The 25,126-nt window shown below is 41.9% G+C and overlaps 3 protein-coding genes across 6 annotated transcripts in view; 1 reads left to right on the forward strand and 2 right to left on the reverse strand.

Moving 5' to 3' along the window:
* Positions 1 to 225: 225 nt before the first annotated feature.
* Uba1 (ubiquitin-like activating enzyme 1) lies at positions 226 to 8,040 on the reverse strand. Its single transcript, XM_077426730.1, has 5 exons — positions 6,875 to 8,040; positions 5,070 to 5,544; positions 4,367 to 4,874; positions 3,107 to 4,180; positions 226 to 2,728 (listed from the first exon to the last, which is right to left on the reverse strand). The coding sequence occupies exons 1-5, from the start codon at positions 7,311 to 7,313 to the stop codon at positions 2,003 to 2,005; spliced, it is 3,222 nt and encodes a 1,073-aa protein (XP_077282856.1). The 5' UTR covers positions 7,314 to 8,040; the 3' UTR covers positions 226 to 2,002.
* A 976-nt stretch (positions 8,041 to 9,016) lies between these two features.
* Positions 9,017 to 25,126, forward strand: part of Myo61f (unconventional myosin 61F) — a 35,177-nt gene continuing 19,067 nt past the window's right edge. The window contains exons 1-2 of one of the 2 annotated variants that reach the window (XM_077426734.1): positions 9,017 to 9,174; positions 11,403 to 11,484. The gene's annotated coding sequence lies outside the window, so the exon portion shown is untranslated. Of the gene's footprint in view, positions 9,175 to 10,144; positions 10,283 to 11,402; positions 11,485 to 25,126 lie in introns of those variants that run through there. The other variant, XM_077426735.1, reaches the window with a different exon arrangement.
* Positions 9,362 to 23,787, reverse strand: LOC143908902 (kinesin-like protein KIF12). Of its 3 annotated transcripts, none has more exons than XM_077426739.1 (16): positions 23,414 to 23,771; positions 21,643 to 21,883; positions 16,890 to 16,982; positions 16,713 to 16,791; positions 16,338 to 16,550; positions 15,230 to 15,367; positions 14,946 to 15,087; positions 14,616 to 14,710; positions 14,162 to 14,303; positions 13,481 to 13,599; positions 12,948 to 13,052; positions 12,735 to 12,864; positions 12,096 to 12,321; positions 11,420 to 11,567; positions 11,011 to 11,222; positions 9,362 to 10,261 (listed from the first exon to the last, which is right to left on the reverse strand). In XM_077426739.1, the coding sequence occupies exons 2-16, from the start codon at positions 21,864 to 21,866 to the stop codon at positions 9,811 to 9,813; spliced, it is 2,517 nt and encodes an 838-aa protein (XP_077282865.1). In that variant the 5' UTR covers positions 21,867 to 21,883; positions 23,414 to 23,771; the 3' UTR covers positions 9,362 to 9,810. The 3 variants fall into 3 exon arrangements, with proteins under 3 accessions (XP_077282865.1, XP_077282866.1, XP_077282867.1); XM_077426741.1 differs by having other exon boundaries at positions 10,134 to 10,277; positions 23,414 to 23,787; XM_077426740.1 differs by lacking the exons at positions 21,643 to 21,883; positions 23,414 to 23,771 and adding an exon at positions 18,418 to 18,464.

Raw genomic sequence — 25,126 nt, forward strand, 5'->3', positions numbered from 1 at the left:
TATATAATTAAAAAGTCGATACACAATATATATAACTCAATAATTTCAATTCAACTTTGAAGCATCGCGCTTAAACGGGCACGAAAAAAAAAAAGAAAAAAAAATTCGAGCCGACTCGTAACAAAAGAGGAAAACAATTCTCTCTACATTTTTCTAAAATTTAATTTACTCGTGGGATCGATTGAAGACGAATAAATTCGTCCGGGAAATGGCACAAAACACGAGGAGGCGTACACATCCCATTTTATTCTCGTTATTATTTCGTACTTCTTGAAATCCAAACACATCTATTAATTGTCCATCGACGAAATGATATATTTATATATATAATAAATATCCGCATTATATCCTAAAATTAACAAAATATCTTTCCTTTTATGTTTGTTTATCTCCCTTTTGGTCTAAAGTGTACGCAATTTTTATTATTTTCTTCTTTTTTCCCTTTCTCTTTTTTAAGAAGCTTCTCTTTCTTCCAAAGACACGTTTTTTATAAATTTAAATGCAGTGTATACGTCGTAACAACCAGCCTTAGCCAATAGTTTATTCATTATTATTATTATTATTATTAGTACTACGCTACTCTACTACTGCTATTTACTATTATATTACCATTATTATTCGAGAAAGACGTTGCGAAGCGGATAAATCAGATGAACAACGTAATCGTACCGATTATATAAGCCCTTAACGCGCATCAAATCTTTCGCGAGAACGTTGGAAAAGAAGGTAGATGAGGAAAGAAATACGTATATCTCCATCAAGGACCTGGTCACGCAGCCGCTCCTTCATTCCCGTCGAGATGATTACTTGCGCGGAAAACAAAGAATAGGAGAAAGAAACGAGACGTAACAACGCGCGGCTAATTATTAGTATATATCTTTCTACGGGATTACGTTTAATAATATATCTAAGGAAACTCAAGAGAAAATGACACAGAGCTTCATCTCTCCAGTTTGATTTACATCAGATTCTGCGGAACAGAGTCGAAAGAGAGTCACGATCTCATCGAAGGTATTCTCCTCTTTCTCCTTCTTCGTCGTAGAAATTTGGCATTCGCTTCCTATCTCTTCACCTCTTCCTTTCTTCCCGATTACATCGCTGCCGCGTTGGGGACGCATCGCGAGCAAACAGGTCGAAATAAGGTACAGCTGAGAGAAAGACGAGAATTGAATTTATGCGAGACTTCGCATCTCGAGATCTCGTCGCTGCGGATCGTACAGATCGGATTATGATATCAGACGGGTGAGAAACTGATCTATTTTCGATATATTGTTTGTATATTATCGAAATATAAATTCGAAGAGAAACTTGCACACGCGCGCGCACACGCACACACACACACACACACACAGACACATACGATTGCCGATTTTAGAATCTACAACTCGTTGATTTATTTGATTTCAATAACAAGTCCACGATACATCGAGAATCTGTTTTTTTTTTTTTTAATTGTTTTTTTTTTTTTTCTTTTTATTATAGATCGTCCGTCAATTAAAAGGAGAAAGAATTTGATTATAAAATGTTGAAAAAATGACGAACTCGGTATTTGTTTGAGCGAGAGACTGACGATTCTCGAATAGTGAAAATATACCGACTTTTCGTTTCTGATATCATAATCCAACATAGGTATTCGTAGCGATCGGGAAAATCTGGAGACCCAATTCGCATACGAATCTCATTCCCTAAACGAAATGAAGCATCCGACCTCGCTGCCGCGCGCACTCGCTGCTCAAAATCACTACTAAGCGCTGGCGGTAGTAACGCGTGAGAATTCGCATCTCTGATGGCAAAAAAAAAAAAAAAAAGACAAAATCTGTATACATGTAGAAAGAAAAAGTGCCTCACACAGACATTCATAGACGAGGATGATCAGCAACAGTAATGTCTCCTGTATGTATTACATCGTCGTAAAATAGAAATTTGTAGAAATCACTATGTACGGCTAAGTGTCTCAGTTAAGTAGACATCATCTGGCGCGATCGGGGGCCGCGCGGGCGAGTCAGGGTAGGGTGTAGCGCACGTACGGCACCTCGACGTCGTTCCCGTCCTCGTCGTTGCAGCACAACTCGAACACGAGGGCGCGCACGTGCGGCTCCAGCTTCTTCTTCGACACCTTCTTCACCACTTCCGACATGAGCAGGCCCATGCGCTCCTGACACTTGGGTTTCGCCATGAAGAACGAGTACAGCATGCAGATACCTTGCGACAACATTGTCACCTCCAGATTGTGGCGTTCCTTGAAGTAGTCGAGGAATTCCTTCAACGTCAATTCGCCCTTTACTTCGAAACGGTCCCACAATGTCCACTCGATGTCGTAGTACTTGAGCTTGGGGGCGGCGATCGGTTCGCTGAAACCGAAGAACGGTAGCGCCAGGTTCACAAAGCCGTTCTTGTATAGCGACAAGTCGCGCACGCCGCGCGTCAGCTTGTACAGTTCCAGACAGACGAGACCGGCTACCACGGAGGTGGTGGTGGCGATCGCCGGGATTATCTTGCCGGCGATGAGCTTGCTCTTGTGCCGATCCGCCGGCGAGATCTTGTAGTTGGTAGCGCGCAAATTCGACGCCGCGACAATGAAGTCTATGTGGAAGTTGGTGTCGTCGTCCTTTTCGAATTCCTGTGGGTGAATCGCCAGGCCGTTCAGTTCCTCCACCTTCGGCAGCTCTTCCTGCAGCTGCGACAATCGTTCGTGGTCGATGTTACCGCTGCCGTTTGACACTTGCACCTGAAAACATACAACGCCGACGATCTTTTAATTCTCTCTTGACATTGCAAAATTACACCTGGTTGAAAAAATTTCTGGTTTAATATTAATATCTTAAGATTCTCCAAATTCTTTTAAGATTTTCCAGATCTTATTATTGTTAATATTATTAATAGTGATAATGCAAAATTACATCTGGTTGAAAATTTCTTGTCTCGAGTATTTTTAATACTAATAGCTTTTAAGGTTCTCAAGATCTCTTTTCAGAATTTTCCACATCTTGTTATATTAACGATGATAAAATTTTGATTTTCCCTTACTAAGATTTTCAAGAATTTTTATCTGAATACTCTATTAAAAATTTACACCGATTGAAGCGTTTGTTAGCTTGTTTCCTACCTGTGAGTCCGTTTCGGCGATCTTCACGCCGGATTTGGGTGTGAATTCTGGTACTTTGACGTTGGCAACGAGCCTGGCGATCTCCTCTCTATCGCGATTTGTGGGTATTCCGTAAACTTTGGCCTTGAGATTGGCAGCGGCAACGATGTAATCCATATGCAGAGGATCATTAACGTCGAAGTTTAATGGGTCCGGGCAGCGTTTTGGGCCGGACCAGAAGGGCTGACCGCTCGAGGTCACCTGATCCGGTGGAAAGTTGAACAACAGCTGGCGGATTTGATTGCTGTATTGCTCCTGCCAGTGGCAACGGGCCCATGTCGCGCAATCGGCGAAGTTGTTCGGTCTCTCGTCGACCAGCGCCGTTTTGACGGACTCCAACACCTCGAGCGGCTGCACACCGGGCAGCTTGAGCGTCCGATCGACAAACTGCGAATCGGAAATGTACTGCGCCGCGTTCTCCGCCGACTGGCGAAACAGGCCCTCGAAGTTGTCGCGTGCCCATTGCAGAGTATGCTCGATGGCGTTGGGGAAATTCTTGAGCGTACAGATAGGAATGCTCTTCTCCGGCGGGTCCTGCGACGAACTGTACGATTCAGTGAGGAACGGCACCACCACCTGGGTGTTGCCCTTAGTGCCGAGCGTACCGGATTCCAATAGGGGTTTACGATAATATACGCAACGACGATCCATGTAAATACGAGCGTTTACATTATCGAGCGCGTTCGCCACACCGTCCAGCACTTCGAAGAAATCGTCGTTGTAGATCTTTTCTGTTTCCGGGCATACCCGATTCTCGTGCGCAACCACTTTCATGTCAGGGTTCATGCCCTTGATGACTCTGGCCGCCGTCGACGACTTGGATCGCTGCACGTCCGACGGTCTGAATAGAAACTGTCGATTTAAGTTGGACTTCTCGATCAAGTCCATGTCCGTCACCGTGACACAACCGTTCTCCGCGCCAACGCCGATCATCGCAAAGTTCTTCAATAATTCACAACCGATTGCACCGGCACCGACCACAAAGTATTTCAAGTTGCCGATCTTAGACTGGAATTTCTTGCCGAAAACAGCCACCTGAAAGAGAAATTATATCAATGATTATATTGCGCAGTGAAATTAAGTGTTTTGTACCTTCATTTATAGATAAAATGTGATTATCAAATTAGATTATTGCCAATAAACAATTTAATTTAATTTCGTCAAATTCTCCGAAATTTTTGACAAAACAATTTTTAATCGATAGGTCAACGTTGTATATACCTGAGAATCGTAACGGGATCCCGTAGGACAGCAATCTTCCTCGGTAAGCTCCGAACGGTCGACGGGCAGGCATTCGATGGCGTCGAAGTACAACCATTGATAGATGGGGTGGAACTTGCCGGAGCAGGCTTTCATCACCTCCTGGGCAACAATCCCGCCGATCGTGGCGTTCATGGGATTCAAGTCGCCGGCGGATACCTTGGCGAACGTGCGCAGCAATTCGCCGTTAATCTCGATGTCAAATCCGTAGCTGTCCTTGACCCGTTCAGCGACGGCGACAAACTCGTCGGCATCAGACTGGTTCCACGATCGCGGCAACGTGCCTCTATCGGCCACGTACCGATGCAGCGCCAGGAAGGCCAGATGTAGCTGTTCCGGATAGTCGAATTTGCCGAAGTCCGTGACGAGAAACTCGGGTTTCTTCAAAGCTGTTTGTAACGGCGCAAAGTGCAAGATTTTGGGCATCTTTACCTGGGTCACGATACCACTGCGCACATACTCGGAGAACCTGGCAATATTCGATCGGTTTCGTTAGATTGACCGAAGTCTGACCAAAGTAGAAAATATTGTATTACAATTATATCGTACTAATTCTTTTTACAGAAATAATAGAAAACTATTGAAATATCAAAGGCCAAAGTTTATATACGTTCGAATTTTAAGTCCTAACAAAGTCTTGTAACTGTCCGTAAGTATGCCTCACCTGGAAGTGTCGTCAATGCTGAAAGTATACGGTCCCAGCACTTTGATCTTCATCGGCTCACACCCGTTTAGTTCGGTCATGCCCTGCACCTCGGAGAAAGTCACATAGTCACCGTCCTCCATGCCATGGCGAGTGTCATCCAAGCACGTGACAACGCCCTCGCTGTCACGGGAGATGCTGGCGACCATCGCGCTCACCGGCGGCTCGCCATTCGTGTCCACTACCGTGAACGACTGGCCAAAGTCGCAGAATACCTGCGAGAAGAGGCCGCGGGTGTCGGCGAGTATCAGGGCGACGTCGTTGGCGCGAGTGATCTGCGAGATGCGCAGCTGCTCGGCCAGTGGTGTTTCTGTCAGTACCACGACTTTGAATCGTTGGATGTATGCCTCGGTCAGCGGACCGGAGTAGTGACGAGTAGGCACGTAATTGTTCAGCTCCGACAGGCGTTGACAGCATGCCGCCGCGCGATTCTTACCTGTCAAACAAATCCAGTTTTAGTAGCGTTAAACACTACGTCTATTATTTGTGTCGATAATTGCTAAGTTGAAATAATTACAAAGTTATAATTGCCTAATAATAGGTTTACTACGTTCAATAATATAATAATAACGCACACACATAACAAAGAATATTTTTTAATTATAAATTTCAATATTTTTTTATTCTAATTATCAAAATTTTGTAGATATCCATATCAGATTAAATATACATGGCCTAGAAAGAAATTTTTAGAATATTTAGTTTTTTGTTAAACTATACGTATCAATTTAATATGTATATCAATTTTATATGCATAATGTTAATGTATTTAATATATAACGCGTCTAAAATCTTTTCCTCTATATGGTCTATACGTTCTGAATTCTTTACATATTGAAATCAACATAGAATTTAGCTTTTGGAACAAAGAGTGCGTTATCGAAGTCGCTTAAAGCAATATTTTGCAAGACGACCTTTCCACGATGACTTGCGCTAATAGCACGCAACGTTTGTGGCTTTACATCATATTTTTAGTGCGCAATGAGAAAAACGACAACCCTGCAACTGGATGGTGCAATAGAATTATAATTTGCTTAATGTAAACAGCTGTGACTTATCTTGATTTGAATCTTATCGTTTCGCAGATTAGGATCGCGAAAGGTTATCGCTGGGAACTAAAGCCAAATCTTTGACAAATAAAAGAAATTTCAATCTCCTTTCCTTTTCTCCTGTCGGTATATAAAATGTGCTATATTTTTCACTCGTCAAATATCATCCACCTATTCCACCTCTATCGAATTTTATTTTCAATGTGCAAAAAATAAAAAAAAAAATAGAAGGGTGCGGTTGAAACAAGTATATTCCCGTAAAAAACATCACAAATTTTTTTCACGGATATCTAATCCTTTCGGAACACAGGGCCGGTATCACAGTCTCCGCGTAACGTGATTCTCCGATTAAACTCACTCTGCATCTCTTTAACTATCCCCCTAGAAAGAGACGAAGAGTGAGTTTACGCGGAGAATCTAGGGAGAATCACGTTACGCGGAGACCGTGATACCGGCCCACAGGCATCAATTTTTTTTCTTCTAAATCCTTCTCTTTTCCGCTCCGTACATTAATTGCCAAAAAAATGTAGAAAATTAACGTTACATCGTTGATTTCAAATTGGTGTCCCCCCGGGGTCTCCGGTTATCGACTATATACGCGAGAAGACCAAAGATACGCGCGCACTTGTTCTTCGTTCCCTGGCGCGCCTCGCGTGTTTTCGACCGGCGTTGCTCCCTAGGTGTGCGCGCGTTTAACGCGCGTACAACATTCCTCACCTACGTCCACCTCGGCGAGATAGAACTGCGAGCCGAGATCGGCCAGTTTGCATACGGCGTGGTCGTGCAGGGTGACGGACTTGACGCCGCCGAGGATGATATTCTTGGCGATCTCGACGCCGAGGCCGCCGAGGCCGGATACGAGCACGTCCGAGGACGCCATGCGCCGCATGGCGTCGTGTCCGAGGACGTAGAGCTGCCGCGAGTACAGACCCTCGTCGATCTCGGCGGGCGTCCGGCCACCGCCGGCGCTACCGCTGCCGCTGCCGCTACCACCGCCGGTGCTCGTGGAGCCGTTCTTCGCCATGTCTACGTCCATCTCCGCCACGTTCGTCGTCGTCAGCTCGTCGTCGGCTCCTCCCGTCGTGCTGGCAGCACCAACGCGTCGCTTCTTGGCTGGGGGATCAACGGAGCTCTCCGCCACCTCAGCACTAGACATCGGAGGACTTGACGGACGTGTTCACGGAGACGTCGGATTACGTGCCGTCGATTATTTCCCCTGATTGTGCCCTCACCACTCTTTCCCTCTCTCTCTCTCCCTCTCGCCCTTCCCTCTTTTCACTCCCCGTCGCCCTCGCTCTACCTCTCTCTCTCTATCTCTCTCTCTCTCTCGCTCTCCTCGCCGTTTCTCACGACCGCGCTTGTCACCGCGCCGCGCACACGGCTCGCCGGATCTCGGATGCACCTCGGCGCCGACGGCGACGACCCCAGCACGTAAGACGGATACCCCAGCCACGGACGCGCACCGACCAACCTCGCACTGCCGCCACAGCCACGCCACACGTCGCCCCCACCACTCTCCGCCTTCTCCTCCTCTCCGCTGCTCCCCTGTTCGACCGCCACCGCCACACCGCGCGCAGCGGCACGCGGCACGCAGCACCCCGCGCGAACGCAGCCCCACGTAACGTACGTACCCTATCCGCGGCCCCGCGACCGTCCCCCGCCTTCGTGTCCGACCGTTCGCGAAGCGCACCGCACCGCCTTTGTTTCTCACCGGAGAACGTCGACGAGAGAAGAGAAACCTTCGAACCTCCGCGCCAGCGACACACACACACCGTTCCGCCCGATCTATCCGACGATTCCGACGACGACGACGCTGCCGCGCTTCTTGTCCCAGTCCCACCACCCCCCCTCGCGCAATCCCATTCGCTGTTGCTACACGGATTCGTCTATTCGCTCGCCGTCTCCCCTGAAGCTGTCGCCCACTGTCGCCGACGCCGACTCTCCGATCGACACTCGACACCGATTGGACGCGCCACGAGTGACGAAAATTGTGGAGTCGATCGCGGCGCGCGTCGACGATTATCGTCCGATATTTTTCGCGCGTCTATTGAATTCGACATTTGCGATACATATTCTCCGACGAACTTTATTCGTAATATGCTCGAATTTAATTTGAGAAACAAACCGATTTTTTATTTAATAAAAAATTGAATTTGGAAAACGTTAAGAATCACCTTTTTTCCATGAACGAGGGAGTCAAACGAGACGAAAATGACTAATTATTAACGTAGTTGATTGAGAATCTGTATTTTATGAATTTTTTTGGAAAAACTTCTGGCAAGCGACGAATATCGTTAATAATAGCGATAACTTTGTTACAAATCCATGTTTAAAGAATATTCTTTTTACTTGAATAATGCGGAATGTAAAAGAACGAGCTAAAAATTCTCAATTGGTTGTCCACGCGAGTTCTCTTAAATCTCTTTGTTAAAAAACGGTATCGGTTTTGATTTAAAAATTGATTTTTAATTTTTTGGATCTTAATGAAATGAAAGAAAATCATCGCGTTCGTTTGACCGAACGGCCGTACGACGCATAAATTTCATGCTTTTGTTCGAAGATCGTAATCTCCTTTCGCTGACACAAGCGTTCGTTTTTACCTCGAGAGAGACAAAGAACAAATTTGCGACGCGTAAATGGAGCTCGGAACTCGGAACGTTCGCGCGGACGTTGGCGACGCGCGCGAGCACCAATCACGGCGCGGATTCGCGGTCACGCGATCACGTGACGCGATACGCGCGACGCAGCGGCGCGCGGCGGAACGAAGAGCGCGCGGCCAATCAGGATGAGTCCCCCGCGGCGACGACGAGTGCCGGCAGGTGCCGGGGTCGAAGGTCGAAGTTCGGACTGTTCGGAGGAAGTTTCAAAGTTTTCGTGGAGCAGCAAGACGACGGCGGCGGCAAGTGTTTCGCAATTTCGCATTTTCGCGACCGGGTCACGAGTCACAAGTTTATCGATCGCGAATCTTTGGAGCGGCAACGAAATTGCGAAATGACGACCGGCGAGGATCTACTTCGGTAAGAATTTGAAGCGATGCTTCTCATCGAATAAAAATTGACGGCGATTTATGAGAGAACGCGCTACTTTTTGCCTCGATATGTTCGCCACGTTCGTCAGATTTTAGCATAGCCGAAGGAAATGTAAAGTAACTAAGGAGATCTGAATTTAAAAGAAGTAGATGCGAGGGAAAAGGACGCAGAGAGCTTTCTTTCAATCCGCTTTAATTCGTCAATATCCACTTACACACATCATTAATTTATCTATATTTTATTTTGTACAACTCTCTCGATCGTCGTTTCTCTTTTGTAATTTTCGAGACGGTATGTTATACGTGAACTATAATTGTAAGAGAAGTTTAAGGTTTTGTCTTTGCATGACGTATGTATACGTGTGTGTATTTGTTAAGAGTGTATTTTACAGTTACAATTTGTGAGTAAATCGTACACGATCGGTGTACAGAGTAAAAAAAAAGGATCGTCTTTCTTTCTTCGTCTTTGTCAGGAGTCTCTGTCTCCTTCCCGGGTAGAACGTAAAGCTCCGCGATGACGTCGTCATGACTTTGTTCATCGCTCAAATATCACTTTAATATCACTTTGACCTCGTCGTGACTTTTTATTCTGCTCAGGCTCGTCCCGGGAGACCCGCACCGGCCCTCAAAATCGCGCGTCGTCGTCGTCGTCGACGGGGACCGGACTCCCGAACGCCCGCTGCTCGTCCTTCAGTCTTCCCTCGGCGTTCCTCATCCTGTCCTTCCCGCTGGCCCGCGACTGCGACCTCCGGTTCCGCGGCTCCGATTCCGTCGTCGCGAGGGCCGAGGGCGAGTGCGATATCGGCGGGAAGGGGACGGTGGGGGCGACCGATTCCGCGGAGTCGGGAGCGGAAATAGCGGAATTGCCGCCCTCCTCGAGAGGGCCGCTCAGAATCGAATCGGGCGATCCGTTAGATTGCTCGGCGCGCGTCTCGGTAGCCACATTGGTGGCGATCGTGGTGGTGGTGGTGCCGGCAACGGTGGCGGTGGAGCCGTCCGATCTCGACCTCGTCGGCGGAGGCTTGCCCTCCTCAGGGACCGTCGAGGTGCGCCGCAAGGTCGTCCTTTGACCTTGACTGTCACCGCGCGTGCCTTCGGTTAGTTTAGCCGGTTTTGCTCGGGGTCGGAGCGCACGAGGTGGCGAGCGTCAAACGTGGTACCTCAGAGAACGTTGGGATGTATTCCGCGAGACGTAATTCGGAACCGGAAAACTCTTGTCTCAGATCTTTGAGATTACAATATAATGTGCCTTTCAAGTGAAAACATGCTTTGTCAAACCAGGCGAAGAATAGTAAACGTGTTTTATTCGAAATTTTGTGTCGGACACTTTTTCTATCGTTTTTTAAACTGAGACATTGGTCCGGATTCCGATATCTATCGACGCGTCTCGAAATAAAAATTGGACATGGAGCTACTTTTTCTAAAGAAATTTTCCATCGCCAGATATGGAGAGAACGTGTTCGCTTAGGTATCACGCTTGATGCGATTCGACACGATCATTCAATACAAGTTTCTTATACAAACTCGAAATGCATTTACACTCTTTCAGACACACGAGGAATATATATTTCTGTAAAATATTTTCTTTAAAGATTTTATGAAAAAATATATGTATAATTAAAAAAAAACAATTAATGGTAAAAAATAAATAAAATAAATAAAATGAATAGTCACGCAAACTTTTTGCGAAAAAGATGACATAACATTATGACGAAATAATTATTGAATCTCTACGGTATAATAATAGAGGTAACGCGTTACTATTATCAAACAACTTATTCGTTAGATCGAGCGAATTAAACCGCGATAAGATCGAGATACTTACTGAATTACATCCACCGATGAGATTCTCTGCTCCGGACTGATCATAGGCCGATTGTCGTTGTCCCACGAATTGTGTCGACGGTGATTGCTCTTGTCCTTGTAGGTTTCGGCAATGTTGTTATAGCTGCCGACGATCCTACGCTTGTCGAGCTCCTTCTGCACCTTTTTCGGCATACTGCCGGCTGATCTGTATTCTCCGCTATCGAGCGTGTGCTAAAACCAAAAATATATATCGCATAATTATCGAGGTTATTGCGGTGTATTTTGAATACACGTAAATGCTGAAGTCAAATCTTGAATCTCACGCTGTGATCCAAGCCTTTAATCTAATAAGAATTAATTTTGTACTTTATTGTAATGACTTTCTTCATCAAGCATGTATTATCGTTTCAGATGCACTTCGATCGTACCTTTGAGAAGGAATACACTGGGCTGGGAGCAGCGTTCGGATTCATCCAGACGTTGGTCGCACCAGGTACATCTTCGTTGTTGTCATTCAGCAATAATTCCGCCGAGTACGAGGGTCTCGCTGGTATTATGGGCGATCGGCAGCACACCCTGCGAAAATATCATAAAACACTATAAAGATCGATTCATTGACAGACACAAAGCGTTAAGTCTAAGGAAGCGAGACTGGGAGAGTCACCTCAAAGTAGAGTAACCTTGGGTAAGATGGCCATACAGGAAAGATGGCCAACCTATGTTCTTTCAATCTAGCTCGTCGTGAAACATCGAACGAACACTGGTTGGCCATCTTTCCTGTATGGCCCTCCTACCCGAGTTTATCCTATGTGAATTACAAAATTTAGACAGAGGAAATCCAAACCGAACAGTTTTAATAACATCATTAATTTATGAAAACATTTCGCGTATGAAATACGCGTGCAGAAACTTGCATAACTCTCCTAAAATATAAATCATGCGATACCGCGGAGAAGCAAATATATGTGAAACTACACAAAATACTTTTAAAAGTTCGACTCGAATGTAAAAATGCGAAAGGCAAGAAAAATAACATAAGTACATATGTTTCGGTTATTTTATCTTCAAGCACATTGAGAATGTCGCGCCATTTAACGGACTTACGAGTTTACGTCCTCGAGTTTCTTGAGCAGCCTCTCGTTTTCCCGACAAACGAGTTCCTGGTCTCGTATCACTTGGTCCCGCGTGACATAGAGCTCCGCATTCTCGCGCCGTAGCGCCTCGTTCTCGCTGATGTACGCTTGGATCAATGTGCTCAGCTCCGAGCTATCCATTTCGGCCAATTTGTCGAGATCCACCGGTGGCGGTGTCACGGCTATCAGTCTGTCACCTGTAAACGATCGACGATGATATAATAGTAAAGAAAAAAGAAATACAGAGACCGACAGAGCGAGAGTTACTTATATATATTTTGCGAAATCTCAAATTCTTAAATCGATTTATCGATACTACTATTTTAACACTCGAGATGATCAAAATCTAATTTTTACGTATATCGTTTCTTTATTTATCTGATTTATCTCAAGCTGTGTTGAATTATTAATTCTTTTATTTCCTACATTAGAGATTTGGACTTTACTGAAAAAAGATTGATAAACTCCAAAGGTTCAACAATTTACAAAATAAATTCTTATACTAATTTCCTTTGAGTACGCTAACGGTGTTTAAATTATTTATTTCTCGCGTTTGACATCGTCGATGAAAAGTGGATTATGAGATATTATAGTGATATGCGAATATTACTTTTCGATTCGCTGCGGATCATGTTTTGAGCCTCGTTGCTGAGATGAAGAGCCAGCCTTAAATGATCGTTCTCGGTCTGAAGAGCCCCCACTTCGCGCTTCAAGCTGAGAATCAGAGCTTCGCGTGGATCCTGCAAAAAAAATGTCTCTTTTCAGACATTTATCTCTCGAAATTCCTTTAAAAATCCCGAGACAAGTGCGTGTGTGATCTTACCATCACTATAAGAGGCTTCGTAGCGATCTTTTTAGCTCTCGCGGCGTATCTCAAGGTGTTTAACGTCTCGGTGGCATTTGAACGAGCCGGCGAAACGCAGGCGATCTAAATATTTGATATAATTAATCATTATCGATCTCAACTGCAAAAACTGAGTGAATTGGAGGAGAATTGCTAGAAATTTATATAACAGACTTTTTAACTCGTATGTATAATATCTATTAAGCATATTATATATGAAATTAGCAAATTAAGAAGTATGAAGAGATATTCAATTTCTTAAAACTTTGTTTTTTTTTTAAGATTAGAAAAATTCAATTTCTTTATTTGATTTATTGCCGAGATTCTTTGCTGTCATTTATTTCAGTTCTTTCCAAAAAATTTACACTGATATATCACTAATGCCGGTTCATGGTCATATATTATATTAACAATTATCACGTAAACAGTACAGATAAGCGTTTTCGCGGGAACATCGTTATCGATCGCGAATCGATTCGTCATGAAAAACCCATTTATCTCTATCAACTTACCATTAACGTGACGCCGTTTCCAGCGAGACTGTTGGCCAAAAGCTTTGTCAGTTTACTGTCCCGATAAGGAATATGGCCAGTTTTCCGTTTTCCATCGCTCAAGGAAGAGATGCAGTATCCTGCGCAAAATATAATAAACCTTTACTCTCGCGAGAAAGTCAGACTTAATTTAAAAGTTAGATACTTCGCGAGATGAAAAATATCGTGCTTTTCTCGAACGATTTTGTGAAAACCAACGCGCTACTTGGAAGACTTTTTACGAAAAAGTTCTTATCGTTTCGTTTCGCGACCGTAATCGCGAAAGTTTATCGATTATTTTCCATAGATGGAAGGTACACGGGGCCACGTCTTTTCACATGTCAGTAACTTAAATAGCTATCGATTGCTTCAGCTATTCTAAATAATAGACGTATCGCAATTTCAAAGTCAAGATCTAATCTAATTTTCCATCGATAAATGAATTATAATCATTATTTATATAATGAAATGATTGTTAAATGACGCGATCGCATTTAGTCTACATTACATGGTATCAATCGTGACATAAAGCAACGTCGGACTCTCCCCAAGTTTCGTATTTATAATGAATTGTATCGAGCTGTGTGTTTTATGTAGAAAAGTTGCTCGTTCCTTCAACACGATATCGGGATATCGGGAAATGTAATTAGGATACGGACTCACCTAATACCATGAGGCTTTTGTTAATATTGTTCGCTTCTTCCAAGGTCTTGCCCTCGCTCTGTGTTTTCTTCGTCATTTCACTTCCAGCAAGGTCCACGAAATTAATTTTTCCTTGTTTCGAGATGAACACACCGTTTTCCATCTATCGATGCAAGAGAAACTTGTATTAGGCCGGTATTCGTAGTCGGATCTTTATTTCAAGACCGTCTTAAGATGCTCTCGTACGGCTCTGTGATTGGTTCATTACATCTTAAGATCCGGCGACTATGAATACCGGCCTTAGTCTTCATTGTAAATTAATTCGGATCGCGTGGCGAGAAATGGCGGTGAAATGAATTAAACTTAATAGCTCTCGTACGAAATTCGACACTATATATTTTAATGTTTTCGATGCTTATCTCTAGATGTATTTTCGTCTCAAGGGAAATAACCACGAGATATCATATTCACTTACTGCTTGCTCAGAAGTTATAGCTATAGTCAAGATCGAGTGGCTTCTGCTGGAATATTCGTTCATATTGTGCGAACCGATCGATCTATTCCTCAGTCCTATAAAAACAGCGATTATTATAAACAGTATTTCGTAAGCCCCAATTTCTAAATGAGAAAAAGTAAGTTCGCAAAATGAAATTCTATAAAACTGTTAGATACGATTAATATCGATTAAAAGAAAATATTTTATTAATTATGATGAACTTCATATGGAAAATTCGAAAATTTACGGAATGAAAAATCTTATGACTTCCTTCCGTGGTGAGATTTGCTCATTTCTTTAAAGTCTCACCTTCTTCGAGAACCGCCAGAAGATCGTCCAGTTCTTCACATTCTACCGTGAAGAGATTCTCGACAAAAAATCCACGCGTCTTTTTACTCCACCGTACTGCCAGGGGTTTCCTCGAAGAGCCGGGATTTAAGAGATCTATCACCTATTTGTTCATTCATTTTTACATTACTATCATTTTTACAACAGAATTTACTCGCGTATAAAGCGAAAAAAAAATTCGCACTTTTTCGTACGATAGTTATTGTTTTTATTGGACGATATATCCTATCGTGATAAAGACAGACCTTCTCATTATAGATTTCCAGAAAGGAAGCCTTTAGAACAAAGTTGCAATTCTCGTGTTCTTGAAGGACTTTAAATAGGTAGACGAAGGAACGGAAGACCAGACCATGGTCCTCCGAGTACGGATCCATTTTTTCGAACTGTTATAAAAAGATTGATTAGATTAACATTATAAATCTGAAAAGATATAATATGTAAACATGAATCAGTTTAATTTCAGCATTATTTAATGCACGAGTTTGATTCTTAATTAAATTTCAAATGTAATTTTAATATATTTAACTATTTTATTAAAGGGGTATTAAATGAATTGCATTTTAAATGAATTGCAATTATTTGATATATATTTGCTAAGTTGTACTATTTGTTAAAGAAGTTATTTTCGTTGAAATATATCGTTACAGTGTTCTCTCGTCATCATTAATTATTTAAAATTTTTTATAACATTTTCAATTGAATATGGATAATAAAAAAATATATATATATATATATATATATATATATATATATATATATAAAGCTTCTTCCGTTTCATATTCCTTTAAAAATGTTTCGGATATATTTCAAAAAGATATAAAATTGCGAGATATATGTATCGGATAAGATATTTTTTCCTTGTATACGATTCACTATTTATTTCCGAAACTTCTTATCGATCATTTTAAAAGCGTTTAGTTGCAGAAGCGACGTTATGTGTGACTTAGACGCATTATCTTATCTACGAAAGACAATCAACTTTAACCTTCCGGCTAGCTATGTAGCTATATCGATCGCTAACGTCACCATATGTTTTACGTACCTATCGTATTGTCTCTTGCAATATAACTGAACGGACGTATACTACGACGCCATTAAAAAACACTTCGCATATAACTTTAACTTACGATTTTTCCCAAATTATTCAAGTAACGCGTTGTTGTTTCGAAAAAGAGCCGAGAAATATTGAAAGTAATATTCAGAGTGAAACCTTACGTGTTGGTATGAGAATTTTCGCATAATTCTATATTGTTTTTTCTCATTCTTGTTAAGCGCAAAAAAATCACTTGATTTAGAATAATTAAAAAAAAAATTTGTTTTAGCGAAACGGTGAAAATTTGTGTCTACGCTTACGAGTCTCGGAGGTCCAGTCAGGGTATGCGTTTTGCCACTTCCGGTCTGTCCGTAACAAAACGCGGTGCAGCTGAAGCCTTCCACCGCCATTTCGATGAGGTTCTTAATACCGGAGTACTGCAGGATATCTTCCTGCGTGGCATTTGGTTCGAAAACGACGTTGTACGAGAATACCTTCGGCTTTTTGTCGCCGCTGCTCGTAACCGCGTCGCACTGCGAGACAAAAGACGTGGTGTTCCGCTCAACTCGACCATTGTAAATATTGTTATCGATGACATAGGGAAGTACTATGTATGGAGAAGGATCGGGATAGTAAGGATCGGCTTTAGAAATCAAGGGGTCCAGGCCGGGAGGACAGATGATTTTCGTACTTACGTATATTTGTCCATCGCCGGGAAACTGAACGGCCATTTCGTCACCGGATTTAATTTCTTTATTACTGAGCGGACGAACCCTAGGAGAAAGGAGAGTTATTATAGAGTTATTATGGACGCTATTATAATTTTAAGTCACTTTAAAGCGGCTGACGTAAGAGCGACTCGAGCTAAATACCTGACGACGACATTTATATTGTTTTCTGGAAGTAGATGCTTGGTCGCAATTATCCGTTTATCACCGTCTATTAATCTTTCGATGCTACCGGCCCTGAAAGCGCGTAATAACGTTATCTTACAATTAGCGATCTATTATTAACATATATATTAATGAAATTAATTCATAAGAGAACGATAACGATCAGATACGAGATCTTGTGTATATAAATATATTCATTTAAACGGCAAAAAGTGACTTAAGTGACTTGCTTTTATCTGTTTGATAAACACTCATTTGTCACTTTTGAAATTAAAAAAAAAAAAAATGGATAGTGTTTCATCGTTATTAAAAGTAATTATCTTTGAATAACGGAATACGTCGCGCGTTGCCATTTACTTTAGATAGTTAAAAATCTCCCTGTAAAAGTTACCGTATATAGTTAAAGATCTCCGCATATATCGCGCGAGCTTCTATAGTTAAAAAAATATACACGGGACGTCACCGCTTAGCTGCGGGTTATCGTCATTACGTGCACAGCTCTACCCGTTTCTATTATTAAACGGCGACCGCCGATCTAATTCCGCAAATTAACGTCGGTTCCATGAATGCGCGATCGCAAACGTCCGATACGGAAATGTCCAGTCAATCGTTCGATTGACCTCTAATCGCGCGGCCGGCCCTTATATTATAATTTACGAGGCACCGATCGAAGCGCCGGCATCGAGTCGTCGCCGGTCGCTCGCGTGTTTGGCCGCGTTATCCAGGCGCGATTTCTTTTTTATACCGAAAAACGCCGCGGCATTCCGAGAGACCTTTCTCAATCGTTGAGAGAAACAACAATGTTGGTAAATACCGGATCGTACGATCTATCAGCCGTCGCTAAATCGCCAATATTCGAGAGGTTCGCGTTGTGTGTGTGTGTGTGTGTGTGTGTGCGCGCGCGCGCGCGCGGAATACGAAGTATATCCCCGCAAATCTCGTACTCGAAGTGTTTGCGTCATTCCACGCTGAAACTGCTGAAACTACTTCCTCGAACGGGCGAATATCGAATAGCTGAACGCGAAAAGGTCGCGATCTTCGAATGCGAGCTTTCATTTGGCGCGACGAGATAATAAAGTACAATGACCCGCAAGTATTATTCAGAGTTACCGAAAGACTTTCCCTTTCCTTCTTCTCCCACATTTGTAGCTGCATGTAATATAATAATCAAATGTCTGAAAATACGTTCTTTGTAATTGCGTAAAAAACAAACTGTCCAAATTTAACTTTTCGCGTACGATGGCACGGTGTATAATTTGATTATACCCTCTTAATTGATTTGCTTTAAACGGTCTTCGTTTAAGGGGCACGAATTCGGGGCAGCGTTTCCTCCCTGTGCACACACACACACACGCGCGCGCGCGCGCGTGTCACGTGCGAGGTGACTCCATGTTTATCGTTTTACAATTTGCAGTAATTGCCGCGTCGCACGTGAGTATACTCGGAGCTGGGGCCGCTTTTACGAGACTCGACCGCAAAAGCGGCTTGGTTCACCGGAGAGACTCACGCCGTCCTCGTCGGTCTTCTTCTCGTGATATTAATCATACGCACACGTGGCCGATACGACGGACGTACGCACTTTTATGACATAGTTCGATATAGTCGCTTATCGATTGCGGGACCTTGCCGCGCGACCTCATGTAGTCGTAGTCGACGTCATAACGACTATCTTATAGATACATGTACATACGTGTGTAAATATTGTCTCTGTAGTGCCATTCTGTAACTCGTTATGCCGTCGTTATGAGCTATAACGACAATTGCGCAGCTTTTTTACCATATAAAATATGTGCGCAACGATAGTCGATACCTCATAACGAGTTACAGAATCGCACTACTGGTCTTTTACGCATATACGACGCGAGTCACCAGAACGCTCGAACGTCGGATCAAAAGATTCGGAAGGATACGCGGAGAACGCAAGCGGGAGATGGTTGCGAGCATTCTCAGCATTTTAATCTGACGTTTAATGTAAATTATTTTATACTCTATACGTATAAATTTGCGATTGCATTTAAATGACGGAGATGAGCTTTCATGGTCACGGCGAAAGCAGGATGCGAAATTAAATATACGCAATTGTTATTCAAATACAAGTCGCGTGCGTCGACTGGAAATTCAGAACTGTAAAAACAGCAATGCCGCGTGATAGGTCGTCACTCATGCGGTGATATTTCATAAAATATTTAATTATTATTGAGTGCGGGTTGCGTGATATGATGTTTGTTATTGTCTATAGGAAATCGGAAATTATATGCTCCGCTTTGGTCTACGATACTTCGGCGGGGTTTACATATAATTTAAATATATGATCTCCATTAAAAAAAATTCAATTAAACTGCCTTAAAATTAAACTAGTTATACATACTCGCAATGAAATTAAAATAACTTAGTACCGTTATATTATTGAATTATAATTATACTTAGTGTATTAAATGGCTTTTTATTAAAAGGGGATTAAATATTAGATTATGAAAGATTAATTAAAATTGTAATTGAACTAAAAAGTAGTTTTGATTTTTTGTTAGACTGTAATATATTATTATCTACATTTTGCAATAAAATATTATATGTATAATATGAAATTATGTCGACCGCATGGGACTGAGAGACCGTAATGCTCCCGTAATCGATAAGCAATGTCGAAGCATGTGATACCGAAAGCATGGAAATGTTCGTGCGTGTGAGTTGTTTTTCGTATCGATGCGCGAACGGTGATGAAGTTTACACAAGCGTCCGGAGTAAAATCGAATATACGAGTCGCAAATGCGCGCGCGAGTTACTGTCCCTCTTGATGGCCGCGTCGCGTCATCTTTGTCCCAGATCTTCCGAACGATTTCCAGCTAGGACAATCTATCCCGCCGACCAATTTTCTCGTTCGCAAAACCGCGAGTCGATAGGGCAATTTCGCGAGGCCGTGCAATCTCGAGATTCAACCACAAGTAAGCGTGAAAGATAATAAATTATGAATTACAAATAATATTGTGAAGAGCCAGGCATAATTGATATATATATATATATATATATATATATATATATATACATAGTTTACTTTAATCTTTATCATCTAAAAAATTTTTGCACTCTTTATATTATCTATTTTACATTTTTACAGCTACTTTTTAATTATATCCCTATAATTGCAACTTCGCAATGACGAAATTATATAATTATTAATTAAAATTTTGTAATATTTTACAATTCTTTACATACATTGACCTTTGCTTTTATAATTCTATAAAAAAGAGATATTTAGTATTGTCGCATATTATCAAAATATATTCTTAAACTCCTTTTGTATTTAAGCGAAACTTATACGTCAACGTGACGTATCTTGTTATCTTTACTGATCAGTTTCTCTTACGTAAGTAAAATCGCCATTATTCGAGTGGCAAGTGCCACTTGAAATATTAAGCACTGATTAGAACTGTCAATTTCAACTGCAGACGGACTTTTGCATAAAAAGAAGACCTACGCCGATTTCCGCGCTTATCTATTTAATTTTACACGTACCGTAATCATCATTTCGATATTATCGCGACAAATCAGAACGATAAAGCACCACGTCCCGATAATCGAGTTTTTCCATCGTGTATTTGCACGAATGTAATATGTCACTTTGTCACGTACCGATCGATTGTCGAAGCGTTTTTTCGTCGAGGTTTATCGTCTTCGCAACTACACAAATCAATGGTACGTTATTCCATTGTCGGGAAATTTAGGCGAGAACTTGCATAAAATTACACGAAAATAATTTATACATAAAATACACATAACGTTTATGAAATAATTTTGCAAACAAACTTTATGGTAGATTCACAAGAATTTATATATATTATTTTAATTTGTTGAAATAAAATTGATATATTGAAACATATATAATATAATTTTCCGATTAGAGATAGGGATATAAAAAGCAACAACAAATTTACTTATGACTTCCTAATTTAGTCATGAAGAAGGATTACATAAATCAATTGTCAATTTCTAACTCGTTTTTCCATTATCGTTAATTTTATTTTCCGACAGCGTCGATAGTTACCATCAGTACTTCGTCATCATTTCGATTATCCATTTTTCGATTAGGCAAATTTGTTTCGCAGAAACTTTGTCGCCGAAGTATAATATGTCATTCACGTCTATTGTCAGACAAGAAGATGTCGATATATTTTATCAAAGGCAAAGGTATGTCCGTGCTCGACACACGGACGCAATTGTTATTCTTTGCCCATAACAAGTCGATTTGTCGATGGTATCGCTCGTAAATTTATTGCTCGGATAAATCTTTCGAGAATGAATTTCTGATATAAGAAATTATCTATTTGCAGATTAAATTGTTGGATTCTCCTCGAGAGAAAAATTCAATATTTATAAATTATTATATTATATATATATATATATTTCTTTTATAGTTCGCGGTCGCGAATAATTTTGGCAGTATATTGAAATTATTACACATTATGTGTGACAGAATTGGATGTCATTTTCACAAGCACAAATATAAATGCAGACAAAGTAAAATAAATAGTAATTTCTATTTTTTTAACGTGCGGTTATAATCGAGACACCGCGGGTTTAGACGCCGCGCCGGGAACTTCAATGAGCAGTAATCTTCGTGGAAGTGTGTGGCCAAGCAGCGGAAATACTAATGCATACAACTCAGGCGTAAAGCGGTCTACATCGATTCGCGACTCGTCCCTCTCGACATGCGGTTGGCAGCTAGGATACTCACTCGTTACCCCGTGCCGAGTGCAACAGCGTGTTTTTTCCCTTTCCCTTGGTGTCGGAGCCACCGCTCTTTCCTGGACTACTTCCTCGAGAACCAGTTTGCTCGCCAGGACTGTTTCCTCGCGAGCCTCGTCCTCCAACTCTTCGTTCCCTCGACCTCCCGTTTCTCCCATTTTCTCGTTGGGGGCTCGGGCCGCGCGTCGGGGACGGATTTTTCACCAGCACCATTCGTCAACCTGCTGGATCTAAATTAGCCTATGTGTTAGTTTATTAACGCAATTAACGAAATGTCGCATTCCGAAAGTCCCAATTTCACGAATATATGTAAATTATACACACATAAATATGTAAATTTCTTTTTTTAACATGCACAGAGAGTAAGTGAGAGAACGCGTGCAGATACTTTTCAAACTAAGGTAAACTGCTGTTTACCGTGAGATTTAAGCTCACACTTAATCTCTCGTCGCGATCTTTCTGGTAAAACGCGCAAATTCGAAATGCGAAATTTATGCAACCACTTGCGCATTCAATAGTCAACTAATTATGGGCGTTTCGCGCATTGTGCTAGATTCGATCGCGAATCTTGGCTAAGCTTCGTTTCGCCCACGATGTTAATTAGCTGTTATTAAAGCGCAATTAAAGCGAGAGCTATACCGTACTTTAGAATTGATTCGTGTGAAAATGAATTTTTCTGAAAACTGAAACGTAAATAAAATATACAAAAATATAAACACATATAAAATAGTAAATAATGAATAACAAATAATCGGGAAATACGAGAGATTTGGTAGACACGGTAATAAATATAATAAATAGAGTAAAAAGAATATAACGATGCAAGAAATACAACTTCCTACGATTAAGAAATCTATTAATTCAAATTTTTTCCTTCAATTTCATTCTGAAGTAATAAATCCTTCTTCGTAGTTGGAGATTTAATTAAAATCGTTCTGTAGAGGCATTGAAATCACCGACCTGCACCGACGCTTGCTCGCTGAGAATGGAATCACTTTTCTTCCAACACGAATGATATCATATCTTCCGTTCTGGAAGATCGCGTTTTACTGCCTTGTTGAAAGTAAAAGCAAACAAGCGGGACAGACGGCTAATACAAATATTTTACACGAGTCATTAAAAGGTAGACCTCGCGTCAAGAGAATCCGCTCGAAAAATTAACGATCGATTAAAATGGCAGTTTAATCTTCTAATTGATTTACAGTGCGTCATCGACTGTCGCCATTGTCCACTCTCTAAATATTATTTCTGTTGCGATGGAATTTATTATCTCGCGTGAATGTCACGGATCGACGCACATTGTCGATCGTTAATTCGCGACAACTCTTCGAACTTCTCTCCTCTAATGAATCTCCTATCACAAAGTTAATATTTTTTTGAATAAAATAAATAATAGTTACGAATAATAATATGCAGTTAATAAATTCTAATATAATGATGCCTCAATAAATTTTAATAAACACCGATGTAAAGAAAAAACGACCCGGGGAAATAATATCGGTTCGTTATTTGCTCACGGCTCATATAATTTTAAAGCGAGAGTTCTCATTTCCCGGCGTTATTCGCGATTATTATCGACTGCCCGAAAAGAGAAGCCAACAATAAGTTCAAGCGGAACAAAAACGCTCATCTCACCCTAATAGAGCACGTAAGACTTTCATAATTGAAAAGATTGCTTATAGACCACTTATCGAACTGAAATCCAACATGACGTCCTCGAGGGTATAGTCGGTACAATCCGCCGACGGAAATGCACTTACATTCGCAATTTCATGTATCGTCCGGAAAATTCCTCGCACCTTTACGAAACGCACCACACGTATTATACGTATATATATACACTCGCACTTGTCCCCCTCCCTCCGCCGAACGACGCGTGATTCGGAGCTCGGGGTCGGAGTGAAGCGCGGATTTACCCCCGTCGATTTATCGAGTCGGCTTATCGCTCGAACCGTTCACGGGGGGATGATGATAAGCGCGCGTTGCCGCTGCGTGCAGTAGCAACAACCACCGGCGCCGTACTGACAGACGGGGGTGAGTCTTGACCCGTGGGAGGCCATCGAGGGGGGTAGTTCTCCTATAGTCGGTGTCGCGCGCCGATCGAAAGCGACGGTCGCTCGTTACAACCACCGTTATTGCTGTTACTCGCACCGTAACTATTACTACCACCGTTGCAATTCCACCGCCACCCTTATCACCGCCCAGCAGCACGGTCATCGTCCACGTGGACTTGGGAATTACGTCACCAACCGCGAACTTGACATCGGCAACAATAACAACAGCGACGACGACGCTGATGATATGTTGATCGGATCGACGGGGATTACTCGTATAAATATTTTATTCGTAGAAATATATTATTTCGAATAATATTCATAAACTAACGAAATTTTTATGCACATTCGTCATTCTCTTTGGGAGGAGAATTAGATCGCGCGTCTCTTCGGGGATTAATATGCGCATGCCGAATCGAATGGCATGGATGTGATCTCGGAAATTTGCCATCTTGAACGGAAATTTGATGTCTCGAAGAGCGTGATGAGCGATAGCCGCGAGTCTTTGAGACTCCCGACGTCGAATTTCCGGAGTACGCGCGTGGTGCATCACGGAGTTGAGTGCGCTCGATTATATATACACGAGGGTCGTCGGTTACATCCGACGAGGGGAAATGTGCCCGCGTTACCAGCTTAGACATTGTGCCCCGAGAAATAGCTTCTTTATGGACTTTGTGCAACCGCTTCAACGATAATTTGTTATGATATACTTGGCGGCACGTGCTGGTAGGGCCATAGGCGTTCAATTTGCAATCGATAGCATCGACTCAATTAGACTTACACAGAAGAAGACTCGGCGGGAATTTCTGATATTCTCAGAAGAAATTTAAGAGACGTCGGGGTTTTAGATTTTGATTCTTTTAGGAAAAATATGAAAATTTGATACGACGAGTGTATGGGAAAAATCAAATCAAATTTGAATTAAAAAAGCCTAAACAAAATGCGAGATACTATGGATATAATTTATATCGCGGCATAATCTATGAATAATTTAATTCTGCATAATTTTACCTTTGCATTTCTGCTTTTAATGTGAAAAAAAAATATATATCTCGCATAACAATGGATGTACTCTGCTTTTACATTATATTTCTATTTTCCGAGAAGTAACAAAAGCATTGTATTTTTTACGAATTTATAATATACATTATTTACATTTCTTATTTGAAAAGGAAACAGGCTTAAAAAAAATGACGCAAGAGGCTGCTCAAGAATTTAAAGAAGTTAAATTGTAAAATTAAAATAAAAAAAAGCTCCCTTACGTCAGACTTGCAACCGTCACGCTGCGAGAATCCGCTCCAAGACTCACGAAACCCACGGCCCCGCAGGACCCCGCGAGGGGTTCGCACAGGGCACCTCGCGTGCGTCATACACGCACGCACACCAGAAAACGAATTCCTCTCTCCTTCTCGCCGTTAA

This window comes from Temnothorax americanus, unplaced genomic scaffold (genome assembly GCF_048541705.1).
Source record: "Temnothorax americanus isolate GAGA-0224 unplaced genomic scaffold, ASM4854170v1 Scaffold12, whole genome shotgun sequence".
NCBI classification, from domain to species: domain Eukaryota; kingdom Metazoa; phylum Arthropoda; class Insecta; order Hymenoptera; family Formicidae; genus Temnothorax; species Temnothorax americanus.